We start from the raw sequence: 22686 nt of genomic DNA on the forward strand, positions 1-22686 counted from the left end.
GAGGTTTGGGGTCTGCACTCGATTATTACAAAGGATTAGGCCTGTTAGGGTTTGGTCAAAAGGTGTTATCGATCATAATGCTCCTTAACTGCTCTTGCTTAGCACAGTTCTTAAATTGCACATCAGAAATACTCAACGTTTACTGCACCCAATTCAGCACAAGTGTCTTCATCTTATTATCAAGTACGCCATATGATTTATCATAATGCATACACACTAGAGTCATTGAATTAATTTACATGAATTTAGTCACATAACCTAGAGCAGTGGTCACCAACCTGTCTATCGCCATTGACTGGTCGATCTCCAAGCATTCCCAGTCAATCACCAAACATTTCTGTAAAAAACCCAATGATAAAGTCTTGCGTTCCTTATTGTTTTATTTGTTTTGCGCTGTTGGCGGTAGGTGCACTTGATTTAGTAGCCCGGGAAGGCAAAGTGTTCTCCTTTTGAACCATTTCATGTGTCTGATGGTAGAACTCTGCCTACCCGGCTGGCCCATAGAGCAAATCAACAGTGCACCTATAAGCCTAACGCTGGCCAATCAAATGGCTCAGATAACCGTGTCTCCACAGTTTCCTCGACCATAGACTGTTAAAGGACGTATTGAACGCACAGCAAAATCAATACTGTGAGATTTCAAAATGTTTAAAACCATGACCTAGAGAGAGACTCAATGAATACAGCAAAGAGCTGCAGTTTTTATGAGTAAGTTCATGTTTAAGGTGTTATTATCAACACGATGTTCAACACTTTTATAAGCCATAAAATGCACATTCTACCTACTTCCACTCAAGCTACACCCAGCACTGCAGCTGCAATGAATGAGTATAGCAAAGTGATCCAATAAGCTTGCGTTGTTATTATTAGCGGCTTGTCTTTTTTAATATCAATGAATATTTCACTTTCTCTGGTCATTGGAGTAACAACATTAATTGGTGCATGAGGCAGAAATAATGCAGTGTCGACTTGTTTCGCCATCAGCTGGAAGACTGTCCCCTTTTCTAAGCGGGGGGGGGGGGGTAGTCAGGTGAGAGGCAGCATTACCGCTGCTCCCTCTTTTTCCCTCAGACTGACCATCAGCTGGAAGACTGTCCCCTTTTCTAAGCGGGGGGGGGGGGGGGGGTTAGTCAGGTGAGAGGCAGCATTACCGCTGCTCCCTCTTTTTCCCTCAGACTGACCATCAGATGCAGTCCATCAGTCCAGTAAAAAATTCAATAAAGAAAAAAAAGCTGTGCCTCCCAAGTAATACAACAAATGATCTATTACCAGTGCGATCATATACCAACATGTTTAAAAAATATATTATTTCTAAATGGTCTGAGAAGAACAACATTGGCAATATAAGCATAGCCAATATGCAGTGGTAATATATTGGGCCTATAGCCTACTGCACAAACCTCATTGCTACAGAACTGTTTTTAATTGGTTAATGTTGCTTAGGTTTTTAAGTAATGTAAAAAAAAAAAAAATCTGGGCGGTAGATCTTGGCTTGCATTTTGACTCTGTGATCTTGACTCAGAAAAGGTTGGTGGCCACTCTGCCCTAGAGTTTATTTCTTTGTTCAGCATATGAGCCATCAGATTGTTGTGCAAGGGGTTTGGATGTGAGGGTGCTAACCACCCCAGCTTCTTAGATTTAAGTAGGTAGTCATCTGAGCACGTGCATTTTTTTATTCTACTTTTAAATATTGTTTTCCTAATTAAAATTAGAAAATATCCCTTGTATTATCATAGCAATTGTTCAATCAGCACAGTTGGCTGTAGCAAAAAGTTCAAATATTGGGTATGGTTTTGGTCATAATTATGTTGCTGTATTTTGACGGGCAAAAATGTAATTGAATGTATATTGGGGAAAAATAGTGTAAGTTTTTCCAAAATGGGGGCAGGTAGCTCTTGTGAAGTGATCATTAAGATTTAATCAGAAAGTATTTAAGATGTACTTTGTTAAAGACTACCCCAAAAAAGCAACTTCTTGCTTTGAAAATGGCCTATGTGATATGAGTTAGACACATTTATTCTAGTGTCAAAATTGACTACAAAGTGTAAATAGGATAATTCTGGTCATAAAGTCGGTTTTTGAGATGATAGGAAAAAATGGTATGTCATAGATTGAAGGGTATCGTAACCTTTTTCCATGGGTTGGGTTTATTTTTAAGCCTTTCCACAGCTGGCTACACCAAAGTAATAATCATTTCTGAGTGCAGCTACATGCAAGAGGAAGTTGCCGCCACTATTTTGACATAGTTTCCTGTCCTATAAAGGAAATGCACATTTAGGTTCCACTTACGAAGAATGACGAAAGCTATTTATACTTATTCACAAATTGGGTCTGGGAATTTCCACAGAGTTGATAAACGTCAAAAAATGAGGCACTGATAGTGTAGGTAGCTAGCATGCTAACCTTATCTAGCTAGCTAGCTATCTTGCAAACCTTATCTAGCTAGCTATGTTATTTGTTTGTTGCTGTTTTTGTTTTACTACATGGTATTCAAAAACCAGCTTGGCTGTATGGCTGGTTCTAGAGCTGAATTTGTCATTGGCATTGTTTTAGTGAAAACAAAAGCCTCAGATGGAAACCACTGGCCTATCTTTGACTTTGCCATCTATTGTTATCTCTGTTTGGGCATTTTCCATCAATTGTGGCCTCGAATTTGGGATCGAAATATTTAGAAAGAGTTAGATGAAGCTCTGGTTATATGGATAACTATTGAAATATGATATGTGTTTTTTTTACATTGTGATGGACACGGTGCAACCTTTGGTAGGAAGATTGCTGGAATTCTTCAGCTGCAATACAGCAAAGCCAAGTCATCCCGTGCTCATGGTTCTCACAGTGGAAGTGAAATGATAGACTACAATGACTATGATCATGCACGCCTCAAATGACATGTAATTATAGTAGTGAAGCCATTCATCTTGGGGAGACTGGGGCAGCGGGTTTTCAAAATGCTTTTATACCATTTATAAAATGGTCATATATTTTTAAGACAGACAGTCTAAAAAAAATAAGTGAAAATTGACAAATTATCCAATGAATTATGATTTTCTGGTCAAAAAGAGGAGGCGCAAAATATACGTTTGCACCCACTATTTTAATTTGCTCTTTGTCTCAAGAGAAATAACTTTGCAGCTGTTTCTGATTAATAAACAATACCATACTGGTGGGTTGTAACATTCAAATAGAACCCAGTGCTGAAATAATGTGTATGTCATATCAGAGGGAAAGACAATGCATTCAAAGATTTGCACATAGTGGGCAGTTTGGATTTGTCACTTCAAGCCCAAATATATTGTACTTTAAAACAGTAAAACAATTACTTAATGGCTTAAATTGTTGTGCAACATAATGGGTAAGCTCTGGCTTTAAAAAGTGGATTTATACTGGTGTGGGCATTTTAAAATCAGCTATACATTTTAGAAATGTATATAAATATTGAAAGAGTTTGAGACAACTAAAAGATGTGCAACATGAAAATATTGTCCCATTTACATTGTGTTATTGATCGACAGTCTCTAACTGTCCACCGAGATAGGCTATCCAAAGTCAAACCAACTTTGCCAGAGTCACACACCAGCCAGCTGAAGCAAAATGATTTGGCTAACTCTTCCTACCTGCGAACACACACGAGATACCCATATCAAACCGAACCCGAAACTAACTCGCGTTTGAGTTCACTCGTGGTCGCTAGCATTTCCTAATGAACCAAACCTCAAACGAGGCCAAATCAGGAAGTGCAGTTGTCTTTTAAATTGAAACCTCTTAAAACTTTATATTTTCTCATAGTTGGGGGCAAAATATGCCCATTTCCACTATCTTCTTAATCACAGGTAGTATTTTGAAAAGGGGTACATTATATATTTCACAGAGGAAGTAGTAACTTGTTATCACTGTTTTCCCCTCATCCCAGACAATAAGGGAGTTATATTAACCTAAGCTGCAGAGCACCGGTCTATGGCCTGTGACAAGAACGGGTGAAAGCGGTGAGGGAGGAGCTCCTTTCTCAAATCGAACAGTAATCTGCGCTGTTCGGTCATGATGTCAACAAGGCACCATGGTGCACCGTCCAGAAACGTACATCTCTTTTCCATAAAATATATAACGTCATTGGGAAGGCAGATAAAGCATTTTTATCAACAGCAATCACTTTTGCATGTGAATAGACAAGAGTCCTACTCATTGCGCCACGTGCTTAATCTAGCCTAGGCTACGGCGCTTTTGTTTTGAGCCGATTTCGCCGTTGGCTTTGAAAGGGGTCACTTGGCTCGCCCCAGGATGTAGCCCGGTTCCAAAACAAATGCAATCACTTTTCAGCCGGTGCAAACTCCTCCCACTGGGATAACCCAGGCCAGATAATCAAATCCCCTTATTAAACTCACCCCTGCCAGCTCTCATTGTCATTAAAACGTGTTAGTCACATTCGTAAGGTATACCCTTTGCACGCAAGGCGACATAATGATACAGATTAAAACATGCCTTGAGTGATCATAATGGTTGTGGGGGTATGTGGAGCTCCATTACCTTAGATCTTATGAGAGAGATATTGACTGGCTCCCAGGCTGGCATGGGACCAACACTAGATGAAAAAGATGAGATGCCTGAAAATGGAGCCCAGACATAGCCTAGGAAGGGCCTGGTTGCTGCCCATGAGTTTTGAGGATGCTAGAGATGACGCAACAATGTGATAGTGTACTTCAAATTATCCACTGCCCCAACAGCATAAATTACAGGAATGCACTGCAAGACTGGGCAGATATATGTATGGTATGTGTGTTTGTATGGGTGCCTGTAAGAATTGTCTTTGTACAGTATGCATATGATATGTACTACAGGCAAATAATAAATAGAAACTATGCTATGGAACATGTTTGCATATGTGATTTATTTAATGGTGTGTTCAGTCTACCGGCAGGCCAATTCTGATATTTCTTCCACTAATTGGTCTTTTGATTTTGGTTTGCAAACACTCCAGACACAAACAATTTGTGATGTTTCTACAAATGTTCTCCTTGCATTTCTGGAATTAACCATCCAACAGTTGCACATTTTGAACTTGTAATTGAAAGTATGTCCAGTAGAGGGAAGTCATATTAATAATAAACTTGCCTCCATGGTCAGAACACATTGTATATTCAACAGAGTATAAGAATCAATCTGCAGAATAGGAAAACAACATTCACAATTGCTTTACACATAAGACATTGACCTATTTATTCACTGCAGCCTATAACCTAGAAATGTATCTTGCTTTTGCACATAGACAGCCAAGTAATAATCCTAGAGTAGTATTCAAGTAGAAAACCATACTCCAATTTGGTCTACACAACCTGATCTGCCCTACAGCGCACATGCCACATTGAAGGCCTGTGGAAGGAAGCTGCCTTTTATGAATGCTCTCATGTCACTCTCCCTAATCAGAATACACTGCAGAAAGAAATATCTATGATAAAGGTAACCAATTCAAGTCCCAGTGTAGATAGAGGTAATGTTCCAACAGTTGGGCATGACACAGAGGTCAAAGGCTCTCTGGATTCTCTATTCTTGTCGAAGTCGTTTTTCGTACCCTACTCCGCTGGGTGTACTGAGACCGGAAGTTGCACCAACAGTGTTAGCGGTGTGCAGATGTTGATCAACACTGAATGCAGTGGGCCACAGGGCAACTTAGGGAGACAAATACAGTAACAGAGGATGAGTTCATATTCAAGCTCAGTAATTGCATTTCTACACAATTTAAAAAATAAAATGCTATTTGGAAAACAGCAAAAGAAAGAAAACAAAGCACTCCCCTCCACAAAGTAAAAATTATTTTCACATGACTCTACTCTTGTATTGTAAAATAAATTGAACACCCTCCCCACTCATAGAATTAACTCAAAATAATGTTTACGACCACAAATAACAATAACTATCGCAACCCTGTGTTTATTAACATGGATATCGTTTTTGGCACTTCAGTATGCTTTTGTGGCCCAGTCAATGCCACGCAGGGCTACGTGCCAGAAGGTTCAGGGTTCACCAGACTTGGTGCATCGGTACTAAAGACAATGATAGGCTAGCTGGAAATCCAATTTTTTATTTGTCAGTTAATAAAATACACCTACTCATTCAAGGGTTTTGAATGAGTAGGTGTGTCAGAACTTTTGACTGGTACTGTATTTACACAAATATTTTTTAACAGTGATTAGGATTAAAGTTGGGGACTTTTTCCATTGTGGTACCTCTTTTTTACATAAATACATTAATACAGACACATTACAGAGCTATAGACAGTATGTGGGGGGAGTTTAAGTACAATTCTAACAAGTTCTTTTGTCTGGTAGCTTATTCTTTAGATGTTTTGGGCTGCTGGGGAGCCATGATGTGCAGGCATAATCAAAGGACTAGTGCACTTGGCAGAGTATTTAGGGTGTCTATAGCTAGGTTTCCATACAATTGGCGACAGATTTTCATGTGAATATTTTAAAATCTTCATAAAAACAATATGCTATTTCAGAGTTTGCTTTCGGATTTACACACAGAATAATACAAAATGCTCTGAGACCAGGTTGCAGCCAGACAGACGTCTGCAGTGGCCGTACAACATCTACTATGATATGGCCTCTGCAGAAGTCAGGACATTCATACTTCTTGCGCTTCGCAGAGCAGAGGTATTCTGAAGGAATATGAGTTTATACAGGACTTCCTGCCCCCACCTACCGTCAACCAATCATGTCAATGCAGAACTATACAGAGCTATAGAGTACCACAGTATGAGTCATAATAGCCATAATTCCTATATAGTCGTTTTATGGCTTGGGAGAAGAAGCTGTTCAGGGTCCTGTTGGTTCCAGACTTGGTGCATCGGTACTGCTTGCCATGCAGTAGCAGAGAGAACTGTCTATGCCAAGCAGGATGTTGGATGCTAAGCAGTTGCCATACCAAGCGGTGATACAGCATGTCAAGAGAGGCTGCCCACCAAAACTCACTCTCAATGGTGCAGTTGCGGGCCCAGGACAAATCTTGTCAGCCTCCTGAGGAGTTACAGGCGTTGTTGTGCCCTCTTTACGACTGTGTTGGTGTGTGTGGACCATGATAGATGCTCAGTAATGTGGACACATAGGAACTTGAAGCTCTCAACCCACTCCAACAGCCCCGTTGAAGTGAATGGAGGTGTGCTCGGTCCTCCCTTTCCTGTAGTCCATGATCAACTCCTTTGACTTGCTGAAGTTGAGGGAGAGGTTGTTGTCCTGGCACCACACTGCCAGGTCTCTAACCTCCTCCCTATAAGCTGTCTCAACGTCGTCAGTGCTCAGGCCTACCACCGTTGTGTCATCAACAAACTTAATTTTACTTAAATTTAAAAATTTAAAAATGTAAAAAAAAGATTTCACCTTAATTTAACCAGGTAGGCCAGTTGAGAACAAGTTCTCATTTACAACTGCGGCCTGGCCAAGATAAAGCAAAGCAGTGCGACACAAACAACAACACAGAGTTACACATGGAATAAACAAGCGTACAGTCAATAAAACAATAGAAAAAAGAATGTCTATATACAGTGTGTGCAAATGCCGTGAGGAGGTAGGCAATAAATAGGCCATAGTAGCGAGGTAATTACAATTTATTAGATTAACACTGGAGTGATAATTGAGCAGATGATGATGTGCAAGTAGAGATACTGGTGTGCAAAAGAGCAGAAAAGTAAATAAAAACTATGGGGATGAGGTAGGGAGATTGGGTGGGCTATTTACAGATGGACTACGTACAGCTGCAGCGATCGGTTAGCTGCTCAGAAGGCTGATGTTTAAAGTTGGTGAGGGAAATATAAGTCTCCAGCTTCAGCGATTTTTGCAATTCATTCCAGTCACTGGAGGCAGAGAACTGGAAGGAAAAGCGGCCAAAGGAGGTGTTGGCTTTGGGGATGACCAGTGAGATATACCTGCTGGAGCGTGTGCTTTGCCTGTTTTACGGCTCGTCGGAGGTCGTAGCGGGATTTCTTATAGATTTCCGGATTAGTGTCCTGCTCCTTGATAGTGGCAGCTCTAGCCTTTAGCTCAGTGCAAATGTTGCCTGTAATCCATAGTTTCTGGTTGGGATATGTACTTACGGTCACTGTGGGGATGACGTCGATGCACGTATTAATGAATCCGTTAACTGATGTGGTAAACTCCTCAATGCCATTGGATGAATCCCGGGAACATATTCCAGTCTGTGCTCGTGAAACAGTCCTGTAGTTTAGCATCTGCTTCCTCGGTTTAGCATCTGACCACTTCCGTATTGAGAGTGTCACTGGTACTTTCTGTTTGAGTTTTTGCTTGTATATAACCAGAATTATGGTCAGATTTGCCAAATGGAGGGCGGGAGAGAGCTTTGGTATGCGTATTAGTCTTCCAGATTTCCATGGGGGGGGGGGGGTAATATTAGAGATTGCGCACCAGCTGTTGTCATGTGGGTGCTTGCTAGCAAGCTAGGTAATGCTAGGTACAGTGCCTTGCAAAAGTATTCACCCCCTTGGCTTTTTACCTATTTTGCTGCATTACAACCTGTAATTTGAATTGATTTTTATTTGGATTTCATGTAATGGACATACACAAAATAGTCCAAATTGGTGAAGTGAAATGAAAAAAATAACTTCTTCAAAAATATTTTTTGAAATGAAAACGATAAAGTGGTGTGTGCATATGTATTCACCCCCTTTGCCATGAAGCCCCCAAAAAAGATCTGGTGCAACCAATTCCCTTCAGAAGTTACATAATTAGTTAAATAAAGTCCACCTGTGTGCAATCTAAGTGTCACAAGGTTTGTCACATGATCTACGTATATATGCCTGTTCTGAAAGGCCACAGTGTCTGCAACACCACTAAGCAAGGGGCACCACCAAGCAAGCGGCACTATGAAGACCAAGAAGCTCTCCAAACAGGTCAGGGACAACGTTGTGGAGAAGTACAGATCAGGGTTGGGTTAGAAAAGAATATCCGAAACTTTGAACATCCTACGGAGCACCATTAAATCCATTATTTAAAAAATGTAAAGAATATGGCACCACAACAAACCTGTCAGAGGGCTGCCCGGGCCTCCCGGGTGGCGCAGTGGTTAAGGGCGCTGTACTGCAGCGCCACCAGAGACTCTGGGTTCGCGCCCAGGCTCTGTCGTAACCGGCCGCGACCGGGAGGTCCGTGGGGTGATGCACAATTGGCCTAGCGTCGTCCTGGTTAGGGAGGGTTTGGCCGGTAGGGAAATCCTTGTCTCATCGTGCACCAGCGACCCCTGTGGCAGGCCGGGCGCAGTGCGCGCTAACCAAGGTTGCCAGGTGCACGGTGTTTCCTCCGACACATTGGTGCGGCTGGCTTCCGGGTTGGATGGCGCTGTGTTAAGAAGCAGTGCGGCTTGGTTGGATTGTGTATCGGAGGACGCATGACTTTCAACCTTCAACTCTCCCGAGCCTGTACGGGAGTTGTAGCGATGAGACAAGATAGTAGCTACTAAAACAATTGGATACCACGAAAAAGGGGTAAACATTTTTTTTTTTTATAAAAAAGAGAGTGCCAAAACTCACGGACCAGGCAAGTAGGGCATTAATTAGTGAGGCAACAAAGATACCAAAGATAACCCTGTAGGAGCAGCAAAGCTCCACAGTGGAGATTGGAGTATCTGTCCATAGGACCACATTAAGCTGTACACTCCACAGAGCTGGGCTTTACGGAAGAGTGGCCAGAAAAAAAGCCATTGCTTAAAGAAAAAAATAAACATATGGAAGAAGGTACTCTGGTCAGATGAGACTAAAATTGAGCTTTTTGGCCAAGGAAAATGCTATGTCTGGCGCAAATCCAACACCTCTCATCACCCCGAGAACACTATCCCCACAGTGAAGCATGGTGGTAGCAGCATCATGCTGTGGGTATGTTTTTCATCGGCAGGGACTGGGAAACTGGTCAGAATTGAAGGATTGATGGATGGCACTAAATATAGGGTAATTATTGACGGAAACCTGTTTCAGTCTTCCAGAGATTTGAGACTGGGACGGAGGTTCACCTTCCAGCAGGACAATGACTCAAAGCATACTGCTAAAGCAACACTCGAGTGTAGAGGTCGACCGATTATGATTTTTCAACACCAATACCGATTATTAGAGGACCAAAAAAGCCGATACCGATTAATCGGCCGATTTTTATATATATATATATATATATTTGTAATAATGACAATTACAAGAATACTGAATGAACAGTTATTTTAACTTAATATAATACATCAATAAAATCAATTTCAGTCCCAAATAAATAATGAAACATGTTCAATTTGGTTTAAATAATGAAAAAAACTAAGTGTTGGAGAAGAAAGTAAAAGTGCAATATGTGCCATGTAAAAAAGCTAACGTTTAAGTTCCTTGCTCAGAACATATGAAAGCTGGTGGTTCCTTTTAGGTTGTAGTTATTATAGGAGTATTTATCTATATACCATTTGTATTTCATATACCTTTGACTATTGAATGTTCTAATAGGTACTTTAGTATTGCCAGCCTAATCTCGGGAGTTGATAGGCTTGAAGTCATAAACAGCGCAATGCTTGAAGAACAGCGAAGAGCTGCTGGCAAATGCAGGAAAGGACAAGCTAGATAAACTAGTAATATCATCAACCATGTGTAGTTAAGTAGTGATTATGTTAAGATTGATTGTTTTTTATAAGATGAGTTTAATGCTAGCTAGCACCTTACGTTGGCTCCTTGCTGCACTTGCATAACAGGTAGTCAGCCTGCTACGCATCTCCTCATGGAGTGCAATGTAGTCGGCCATAATCGGTGTCAAAAAATGCTGATTACCGATTGTTATGAAAACTTGAAATCGGCCCTAATTAATTGGCCATTTGGATTAATCGGTTGACTTCTACTTGAGTGGTTTAAGGGGAAACATTTAAATGTCTTGGAATGGCCTAGTCAAAGCCCAGACTTCAATCCAATTGAGAATCTGTGGTATGACTTAAAGATTGCTGTACACCAGCGGAACCCATCCAACTTGATGGAGCTGGAGCAGTTTTGCCTTGAAAAATGGGAATAAATCCCAGTGGCTAGTTGTGCCAAGCTTATAGAGACATACCCCAAGAGACTTGCAGCTGTAATTGTTGCAAAACGTGGCTCTACAAAGTATTGACTTTGGGGGGGGGGGGGGGGGAGTAGTTATGCATGCTCAAGTTTTCCGTTTTTTTGTTATCTTATTTCTTCTTTGTTTCACAATAAAAAATATTTTGCTTCTTCAACATGGTAGGAATGTGTCGATCAAATGATACAAACCCCCCAAAAATCTATTTTAATTCCAGGTTGTAAGGAAACAAAATAGGAAAAATGGCAAGGGTGGTGAATACTTTCGCAAGCCACTATATCAACAGCTATTGTAAGCCAATCCATTAGGGGACTGGAAGCTATGGTGCGCTTCGATTGGTCATTCATGCTGCAATATTATGGAGAACTTGCATTAAATTCAGGCTTCCTCAACTTTAGTCCCACCCTTTTCAACTCCCTCACAGAGGGGCCAGGGTTCTGGTCTGGAAGCACGCTTTTGACTGCACCTACAGTTTTGCCTGGTACTGCAGTTTAACTGAAGTATGGCCCAGAAAGACAATTCCTTTAGAGAAGACAAATCTGCAAATTCATAATAAGACAGTTTAGTCCTCCCCTTTGTGCACAAAACATCCATTGAGTTATCCAAATACATTTTTCCATCACTCACAACCGAAGATATTAACATTTTATATTCATGCTCTACGACATGAGCCCAAGTAGCCTGGGGATGTTCCGTTTGGCTTGTTTAGCTGTCCAAGTACTGACAGAGTTGCTGGAGCATGCTAGCCGATACTGCTGTCTGTCCAGTGCGCATTGAGTGCTAGTGCGCATGCGCAGTAATCCCAGTCAGAAAAATAAAAGCAACTACAAAACAGTGTATGCAAACATGAGTAGATGATGTTGTTCAATGGTCGGACATCTTGGACACAGTCTCCAAACGGGTTCCTTGGGAGGTCCCAAGTCTGATGTCACCCCATTGAAGTTTAAAACGGTTAAAGTTAGGGTTAGGGTAAGGGTTAGGGTAAATGTCACTTTTAGGTTTTTGCTAGTCAGTTTAAGGATCAGTTTTGTCCTTATAGTCTCTCCCTAGAGTGGATAATGCTACATCCTGATGTTGCACACAGATTTCAGCCAGGGGTAAACAACAGACTGCTGAAACCTGATTGGCTGAACATCAGGAAGAAGCTTTAGCCACTTTAGCTAGCATGGTGGTGGAAAATGTTGTTTGATTAAGACTGTATGCATACTTTTCCAGCTTATTTTTTTTCAGCAGCTTGCCATTAAAGCTAGTTGAGGAGGAAACCTACACCCTTGCAACCTGAATGGAGGATGTTTTATGTATGAGCTGGTTGCCCGGGGACACAAGTGCATAGCCGGCTGCATACATTCCTGTTGGACACAGATGTCAAACGACATAAAAGGAATAATAGCGCCTAGAGCTATCTATGAACTAGAGACTGCGTCCAAGATGGATACCTGTTGTTTTCAATGTAATCTACTCATGTTCGCAAACACTGTTTCGTGGTGGTCGCTATCGGCTTCACAGAGCATATAACGCCTGCGCACTAGCGCTTACAGTGAGCAATGGAGCAGAGAGTGGCAAAAACTTCATCATGTCATCCAGAAATATAACAGATATTGGATGAATATAAAATGTTAATATCTGCGGCTGTGTAAAAATCAGCCTTGAGGACAATAACTTAAATAATAATATAGATAGTTTTGGCTCAAAGGTGATAACAAAAGTGTTTTTTAATTATTTTTTGGGGACTTCTCTATGGGGCCATGGATGGGAATTTTCCTTTTGGGCTTGACTTCAGCTAAACTGCAGTACCGAAAGTGCCCTCTGAGCACAGTGGAAAGCGTGCTTGCAGACAGGAATCCTGGCACCTTGGTTCATATACAGAGAAATAATAATAACATCCATATAACCTAGCGGTCAAACAGGGAAATGGTTCCAATCGTTTTTCAACCTTTCATTTTTTCCATTGGGGAATTTGGATACACTTCAAATAAGGGAATGAATGTATCAATATATTCGCCTGTATTTATCCCCCAAAATGAGATGCTAATTTGCAGATATTTTGTTTTGATGTCTATTTTAAAGCTAATTAGCATTTTCGAATCTGAGAGTAAATAGAGACGAATATATTGATAAAAGTCACCTTGTCAGAGATGTATGTGGTTATGAAAACGTCACGCCATGGTAAGCATACACAAAACACAGCCCTAATTTTAAGTGTCTCTAAAATCCTCTATGGGAAAAATGAATTGTGGAAAAACGATTGGAACCATTTCCTTGTTTGACCACTGGGTTTTATGGGTATTATAACACCTCCCCTGTGTGGGTCTATACCCTGCTGCAAACATTCCAGTTGGATGCAGATGACAACTTCAAAGGAATAATAGCGCCATCTGCCGGCCGGTTGGGCTAATATAACTCAATGATATGAAAATAAAACCGACGGAGTTCCACCTCCGACACCGCCAAAACAACACTGCAAATGTAAATTTGATTGAATGTGTCGTAAAAGGGATCATTACATTCAAGCATACCTGATTACTTTTGTATTGATGGCTGTACTGTAGGCCTATCCCAATTGAAATAAAGTAGTCTCATCGCTATGCTTGTATTACCTAAGCTTGTTTGGGAGACAACATGATTAGATAGCCTACATAGCCAACATGACTAGAAAGAAGTCAACCACGTTATGTTCATGAGGGTATTACATAGCCCTTCGCAGTTTGACTAAACTTATTTCTAAAAAATATAAACGTTTTCTCGCTTTTAAAAGACAAATGATATTGCCATTCAAAGTGCCTAACTTCTCAAATATGACCGTGGGACAGAAATTGGGCATGTTCCTCCTCACCTAACCTAAGGTAGCAGGTTAGGCCTATAAGCTATGGCTTTGCTGTGCTTTTCTCCAAGTGGCCACCACAAGCCGTGAATGTTTGAAGTTCGTATTTGAATGTTCATTCCGCTGTTAATTTGCAAAGGAATCAAAATAATATTTATATATATATAGGAATTGCCTGTCAAAGTGGTGCGTGGATAGACATTCGATGGCTTGAATAGTACCATGAAAATGTAGCAACTCTATAGCCACCTTAAAGCTAACATTACATGATTTCAAAATCACAGTGACAATAAATGTAGAAACAAAGCAGATGTCTAGCCAATGTTTGGTGTAACAATATTTTTTATAGTTTCATTGTGACCCCTAGTATTTCGGTCCAGCTCATATACTTCATTCCAAGGTAGGGTATGCCTACTTTCAATAGCCTATATTTTCCTTGAATTAATAAAATACTATATCGTATGGAACAATCACTGTTGGTTGATCACATCAGCAGTGCTGAGTAGCCTCAGGGGGGATATAAAAAAATGGCAAATTATTTAAAAAACGACGCAAACTTCTAATAATCAGTGGACAAATGAATTTATTCGTCTCACAAATCAAACAACAGTGAAAAACATCGATTAGCAATATTCAAATAGAAGATAATACAGTAAAACGAGGCATACTGGTAGTATAGCCCTACATACATTATATTTCAACCAAATTACTATCTAAAAGCCAAACAGAAAATCAGGTAAGACCTGCAGACAGTTGTTGTCTTTGGTAAAAAAAAATAAAACGTGAATATTAGTAAACGCGTGCTTTCACAGTTCCTTACAAAAATCTATTTGTTTGATTATTTACAAGTGCACGTAAAATCGAAAATAATTGCCGATACAGTCAGGAGGCTACCATTAGATTGATAATTTATGACCAATGGTCTGGACAAGAAGAATGAAGGTTGGCCTTGGTCACTGGGTTATTACTCAAAATAGCATGGGTTTAACAAAATGGGCTATCGGGACAAAATAAGACATTTGCTATGCGCACAAGAGTAGGCTACCTTGGATGAAGAGGGTCATATATTCTAATACCTACAGCCTATGGTATTGAAGTTAAACAATAAAATATTGTTCCTCATTTAATTTTAAATAGTCGTTGAAGTATCAAACCCACATCTCAAATAGCTAAGTTGTTGGTAGTGAATTGAATTTGAAAGACAAATCCCCACATTACGTGTAACACTAGGAAATATCGGAAAAACATGAGAAAAAAAAGAAAAACAAAGCAGCTGGAGATGTTGTTAGGGAAATGTTGTCGGCCTAAAAATGCTTTAATATATTAAATAGATTCAAATGATCATTCCAGTGGCAAAAAAATCTCGTCACATTTGTTCTGCGATTGAGAAAATTGGGGTCAAAAACTATGGAATTAGGCTATGTTTTCTTATTAAGTTTGGAGGAAATCTTCATGCTAGGGTCATCCTTTATGATTGAGAATTGAGGCTATCATGTCTGAAAAACATCCAAATACATTGTAACCAGAGAGGTAGATGGACCTACATGTTTTAGCTACTTTCTTCCTCGTTCTTATGCAGGCCTACCACCTCGCTATCCCAGCCAGGATTGTCCGATATATATTCATTAATTAGTGTGCCCCTGAATGTATTGCGCAATGGATACTCTATGGTTCATAGTCGCCAGATCATAAGGTGTGTGGCCTTTGGAGTTGCACCTTGTGGCTTCCATCGTACAACCAACAAGGAGCTGGACCACATCAAGATAGCCTTCTCTTGCGGCTAGATGCAATGGAAGATTGCCATCATTGTCCAGGAGATTGACGTCTGCGCCATGATCCATCAGTACGTGTAGAGTGTCTGCATATCCATCCCTTGCAGCGTCATGAGTGATGGTGAGACCTCTGACATGGTCGCGCACGTTTGGATTTGCGTTCGCCCTCAGCAGCGCTTCGGCGATGGCGGGGTTGCCAAGTTTCATCACCTGTAAAAAAAATGTAAGAAAGAAAGAAAGAAGAAAAAAAGGGGGGGGGGGGGAAATATAATCGAATATCAGAGCTGGTTGAGAGCGGAATACTTATATAGTATAGTATATGCAAAGACAGAACATGAAGGCTGTAAACAGTATACTGTTTTAAGGGAAATCGGGATTATTTAGGGCTCTGTTGCCGGGGGAGAGACACGTCTAGATTTACACCTGTTGTTTTCAAAAGGAACGATAAAAAAACGAACCTAAACCACATAACAATGTATTATGTATTCATTGTGTTAACCTTTTTTCATTCGTATCGTCTAATAAATCATAGAGCCTTAGTTCGTCGTCATCATTATTAGGCATATAGAATTAATAGCCATGACATATATTTTTCATTTGGAAGAGAGGAGTGACACTAATATTGTATTACAGTTTGTGCGTGAGGATACATGTCATACTTATATCGTTTTCTTATGTACTAAGGTAAATCTTATAGAGCACTTTGAATTTGAGTATAGGCCAAAATTGGAGTTATACATTCAACAAAAACGTGGTTGGGTCAATTAACCACTTTCAGCCCTTTTCATCTGCACCCTGGACCCTATAACATGGTAAGAGATTAGCCTGAAAATCTATCCAGTCCGGTCATGAACTGTCCAAATCAACAGTCTTTCACAATCTGCAATTTGCTAGTTTTACATGAATTTGATTGTGTAATTTGAGAAAACAGTAAACTTAGTTACATTTCTCAAGCAAACATTGCATTTGGAGATTCCCCATGTGATCAAAGGCAGATATTCAGAGGTATGCCAAGGCGGTATAAATATAGCCTAACCAATCAAGTGATCAACCCACATAAATGTGTCATGACATAAAGAAACAGGGAATTAGTGTTTTATCTATAAGCTTAAAATTGAAGAAATAGTCTTGTTGAAACCAATTACATGATTCATAGGCCTATGTGTTTGAGTGTGCATGCTTGTCCAAAGAGTAGTGCATGAGGTCAAGCATCAAGGTCTTGACTATATTATCTTCTTTAATTATCACTATTGAGCAATGATACTTCTTTATAAATATAAACACATAATCATATCATTCAATGATTGACAAGTTTTCATAATGTTTGAACCCATCCATATCAAGATATATTAACCTGCTAAACGTTTTAGTCTACAGAATGTAAAGAAATATGAATATATTCAACAACAACAAATATATAATGCATTGCAATTACAATTTCTGTTAAATCACGAATAGGTGTACATCATTATTCTAGTCTACATTGGGGGTTTTAGTGGTTCACATAATGCTACTAAATTAAGGCCTACAAGTCACTTTGCTGCACTCTCCATAAATCATACAAATTAAAATATGACACCCAACACAGCCTATTCTCTTTATGCTATATTAGACTATTCGTTCAAAATCATTTGGATCAAGTATATATATAGTCCATGTTACAGAAAGTGTATCCTCTGGATAATTTTAACACTTTATTTGTCAATAAAGCACGCAGTTTAGTCCATTTTACATTAGGCTATACTAACACACATATGCTAAGATGTGGTAGTTTAAGTTCAAATCAATCAAATAGACTGAATCATGAATTTATAGATTTACATGTTTATAAAATCAAATGCAGAACCAACCTGTAACGGTGTCCTGCCGAATACATTGTTTTCATTAACATCTGCTCCGTTCTGTAATAACATCTCGACTTCTGCTAAGTCTCCTCTTGCAGATGCGCTGCTCAGTCTGTTTGCCCCTCCAGCCATTCTTGGTGGACGAAAACCATAAAGAGAATAATGTTATATGATACAGGTTTCACAAGTTGATACTAAGGTATGTGTGAATGATTTTGATGGTATACGTCTTCTTGGTTGTGACGCAAGGCACTGCGAAAATGTAGTAAATAGTCTGTAGCCTGAAAGAAGTTGGTACACTGCCAGGGTCCGCCTCCCTTTTTAATACCATCCCAATGTAACAACTCGCATCAACACGGAAAACATGGATGTCACGCCATTTCCAACTCAAGTGTATGGTCATCACAACCTTCCTTAAAAATGATTTATTTTTATCACATTGGATTGGAATGTTGAATGTCCACTTGTAGACCAAGATGCACGAAGTTGAAAAACTAAAAACTAATTCCAATCGTCCAGCCTGCAGAGTTGAGGTTTATCTTTATTCATAAACCCCGTTCACGTGATAACGTTTGAGATTCTAAAAGAGTGTTCAGGGATATTTCCCATGGTTAATTTATAGACCCGTGTTATTCTGAAAGATTCTATCCAACTCCACAATTTGGCTATATACTACCCTACCGGACTGACGATACAGGTTAGCCTACAGGTGCAACTTATCTGCAACTCCAAAATGTTGGTCTGTCTCCTGCTCTCAAAAACGTTGCCTATGATGTCCTGCTGCAACTGTATCCATGGAACATTGCCGTTTCGTTAGGGCTTGTAAGTTTGTAGCTTCTGATTGTCGACTTGCTCTCTTACCAGTCCGGGGCTGAGAAAGATAGTTTAGAAAAAAAACATTCTGACAACGTTAAGTCATCCAATGACATTTGGAGAGATGCTTGTTCAGAGTTTTATGTACACTTCCCGCCCATTTTCAAATGACGATACACAGTCTGGATATCGTCCTTCTTTGCTTCATTAATAGTAGCCTAAAGTGTTTGTTCGGGACAGTGCGCGGGAACAGTTTAGTCATTTGATATTGACGTTATATTAGCATATTCCGCTGAGCACATTACTGTAGCAGCATTGCCTACCATCTGTTACACTGAACAGATTTACGCTACTAAACTTGTGAAGTTGAGTAAATAAATGAAATCAACCACACCATGGGCTAAGTAGTTTCAAGTTTAGTCTGTAACAGGCATATGCCGGGTAGGTGTAGCCTCATCATGTAGGAATATATCTTAAACAGCCTACACAAATTTCAATGTATAGTCTAGCCTTCATTCATATAACATTATCCTACATACGACACCTCCTTACCCTTGCCATCATATGTTGAATTAGTTAATTCATTCGACTGGTTGGAAGTCAGTATTTGAGGAAAAAAGGCTGTTCTTGACATCACTTTTAGCCTATTTTTCAAATACGGAATCCGAACGCATAACAGTCGACAAAAGCGAGAGGGCGGGACTGAAAGCAGTGATCATCAAAAAGGCTGCAGAGGCTGCATTTATGACGATAGCGTCCTAGGCTACTTTCCCGAGTGCAACCACAAGATCACATTTTCATAACCAAAATATGCCACGGAATGTTGTTCCAGAACAGTTCATATTGCTCTCTGGTTAGGTTCGGTTGTCATGTCTCTGGCAAAGGCAACAATTAAACTTGAGAGCACAGAAGCAGAGCCATTTTCTGCACAAACGAGTCATATCATAGGGCTGCCATTGTGAGAGTAGGTAAGCCTACCTGTCAAAAACATGATATATTCAATCAGTTATTTTGGATATAACCTAGGCCTATGCATACAAACATAAGCATTATGATGTTGTTATCAATGAGGTCAGCATGCCTAGATTAGGTATTGAAGGCCAAGTCTGCAATGTCACAGCCTGACCCTGTCACTTTGGTAAAATGAGGGATGGGAAACATTGATCGACAGAGTCGATTGGAAAGACTGATATTCCATGAGATTGATAGTTTAACCATATTTTAAAGCTATACATTGTTAAAAGACTCAATTTACAAATAAAAACAACCTAGAATTTGGGTTATGATGGGGGAAAGACAGGTGTAGGGCCTTATGCTAGCTAAGTCTACTAAACTCATGCCTATTCAAAAATGTTATTATGTAAGATGACCATTGGAAAGAATATTGCTTATCCCTATTTGTAAGCCTTTTATGACAAATTAATAACTTAGGCTACTTAAATCATTATGTTAAACATTTTTAGAATGAGAGATTTCTGTCTTGTGAGACATGAGAAATGTTGGCTATAGGCCTTCAGTACGCACAGTGTGGGCCATTGGAGCTGTCCATTGGAGTTTGTGTTGTTTTCTCATAGTAGTTTATTAAACATTTGATGTGAAAGCTCAAAAGTAAGGCTAATGTTAAAACAAATTAATCCGTTATGTGGGCTATTTCTGGTTTTGTGGTCTAGTACAATACAATACAGTAAAATATACAACAATACAGAACTTGCTTTATTGGTCCATTTTCAATTTGAAAATGCAAAAAATAACTGATCTACATTTTCTGTCTCCTTTGATGGGTTGTCCTGATAGGCATGCTTTTATTACCTTGCATATGCTACTGGTATGGAATACAATGAAATGTATTTATCAAAGAGAATTGTCACTTTAAGAATAACAGCTGAGCTTCCTCACGATGCGACAATTTGGGCATACCGTGAAGGCGAAAGGTTCCAATGTTGCAAATAGAAAATTAAATGCATAGTATCAAATGGGTTCTCAAAAAAATAGAGCCCTCCAACTCTTTGTCGACCCATTCGCGCTCTATACATTTAATGTATATGTGTTCAGAACGTTACAGCAAGATGAACCATACCCAACTTTGCGGTTGCCGTAAAGCGAAGACATAGCCGTGAATACTGACGATAACAGAGAATTGAAATTCATATAAGCTGTACAAACCAACCCAAAGTGTGGCATTTGCTCCTTAGACATCTGGCGCATATTGATGTCTTGAGTTTTTTTAAGACGATATTTACATGATATCTAGTGACCCTTTGCCTGAGTGAGTGAAGCGAGATAGCAAGCAAGCGATAGAAGAAAAATAGCTTGCTAGCGTTTTAGCCAGTCACTGCGATGGCCTCTGATAGCGAAAACAACATGGACAGAGAAATTATTTTGGCTGACTTTCAGGTGGGTTCCAACTTTCCTCATGTCACAATAACAAAGCTAGCTACTTACTTAGTTTATGTTGAATCGTAACGTACATTGATAGGCAGTGTCAATGTCAACAGTGCTGTCTCGTCAACTGACAAGGCAAACACATTTCGCTAGCTAGCGTGTTAACGCTTACTTAGCTCACGTTAGCATGCTAAATAGCTAACAAGCCAGCTAACGTTAGCAAATTGAGCTGCACCACTGTCCCGCTTATCAATAAGTTGATGCATTTTAACAAAGTGTGTGTGTAAGTAAACGCATGTGCGTTTGGGGTATTTTAGAATTACATTGTTGCAGAGCATTTCGTAAAGCTGTCAGCCCCCAAAATGAGCTAACGTTCGCTGGCCAACTGTGGTATGCCAGTCTAGTAGCTAGATGGCTAGACGTCAGTTGCTAGCTCACTAGCTACTAGTAACAACAAAGCAGAGCACATAACTAACATGGATTTAAATATGATATAGTTTGATTTGTGTCCTCTTTAGATAAATTAGCCATGAATTGTAAATATTCAACTGACAGATGGCTGGCTAACTTGCTTGGTCACTGTTGAGCTAGCTAGCAGAGACTTGAATTTCTTATGTAGTGTGTGTCCCTGCTCTAGTGTTTGAAAGTATGAGCTGGAATAAGGTTGACTGTCTGTAAAGTGGTGATGATTTATTAGTCAGTTGGCTAGCTTCCTGACGTTCAAATGAACTTTATATCATCCTGATAACAGGTCGTTGAATAACAAGGCCACAAAAAGCTGAAGAACACAGTGCACCACGTGACTGAATAAAATCAAGCTTTAGGCTAGCCATACCAGTGTGTTGTGAACAACATTGGCGTGAGCAACAATAGTGTAATCCGCGGGTCGCCTTCAAAATAAAAGTACCCAATGAAACTGATGCAAACGGATAAAAATAGTAAAATAATGACACAATTCGACTAAATAATGTTAAACAAGGTTTGAATGTTATAATTGTCTTTTGTTGTACTTTAAAACAAATCCAAATAAGTAATTACATCTGTTTAGGTCGCACTCTGGATATCTGAATTATTTTCTGAATTGCATTGGGGGCATACTTATATGCGACTGTACAACCAAACCTATGGATTGTGCACTCATGAAATGGTGTATCAGCCTACTCAGTGACACTCACAGAACACACTATGTACAGTTGACCCAAATATTATCATCTAATTGCAGTCTGAATAGTGCTGTGGCATTCATGACATTTTCTCAGCTGGTGATTGAAATGCAAATAACTACCAATCTCACAGTAATTGACCATTAAATAACAAACACGTTTAGCATCTCCTTGCTTCCACTCATAGCCTACAAGCCACTAATGCAGACCTTTTTAACATCTATATTTTAAGAAGGAGAATATATCCATTTAATATAACCTACACCATCACACAAATCAATTTTATTTTAGGCTACATTTTCTTCATATGTTTCTTTAGCCTAATTTCACAAGAACAGAATAGCATATTCTGAGTTGTCCTTATGTTAGCCCCTGATCTGGCAATGCCATATGGCTGTGGCTACACTAGTTCATTTAGCAGACAAGATTTGCTTAGAATTCCATGGCATAATTTTGCATTATTTTAATAGTATGAAGAATACAGTTGAACATAGCTGAACAAAATAAAACAAATTCCCCAAATGATTTCCAGAGGGAGTATGTACATGTGGCTATTCTGTGTTGAGCAGTTAACAAAGAAAGGGGTCCTCTTATCTTTAGTTATTTATGCAATTTATTTACAACTTTAGTTGTAATACAAACGTTAGGCTATATGTTTAGATTTTTTTATACGTTTTAAGGCTGCATGATGAGCTCTGCTTCACATGTTTCATCAGTCTCTTCACAATTTGACAAGCACTTGATAATATTCTCATCCAGCAGACTATTCTTCATTTTATCTGGTCTTTCATATCGGGCAGCAGGGTAGCCTAGTGGTTA

The 22686-nt window shown here is 39.6% G+C and overlaps 2 protein-coding genes across 3 annotated transcripts in view; one reads left to right on the plus strand and one right to left on the minus strand.

Annotated features, from left to right (window-relative positions):
- Positions 1-14464: 14464 nt before the first annotated feature.
- Positions 14465-20832, minus strand: LOC135556415 (cyclin-dependent kinase 4 inhibitor C-like). Its single transcript, XM_064989609.1, has 3 exons — positions 20765-20832; positions 17516-17642; positions 14465-15875 (listed from the first exon to the last, which is right to left on the minus strand). Exons 2-3 carry the CDS (start codon positions 17639-17641, stop codon positions 15519-15521), a joined length of 483 nt encoding a protein of 160 aa, XP_064845681.1. The 5' UTR covers position 17642; positions 20765-20832; the 3' UTR covers positions 14465-15518.
- The window catches only part of LOC135556414 (FAS-associated factor 1-like), an 89038-nt gene continuing 86743 nt past the window's right edge, over positions 20392-22686 (plus strand). The window contains exon 1 of one of the 2 annotated variants that reach the window (XM_064989607.1): positions 20392-20716. In XM_064989607.1, coding sequence (XP_064845679.1) covers positions 20660-20716 — 57 coding nt within the window. In that variant the 5' untranslated portion in view covers positions 20392-20659. The remainder of the gene's footprint in view (positions 20717-22686) is intronic. The other variant, XM_064989608.1, reaches the window with a different exon arrangement.

Source organism: Oncorhynchus masou, chromosome 15 (assembly GCF_036934945.1).
Source record: "Oncorhynchus masou masou isolate Uvic2021 chromosome 15, UVic_Omas_1.1, whole genome shotgun sequence".
Classification (NCBI taxonomy): Eukaryota; Metazoa; Chordata; class Actinopteri; order Salmoniformes; family Salmonidae; genus Oncorhynchus; species Oncorhynchus masou.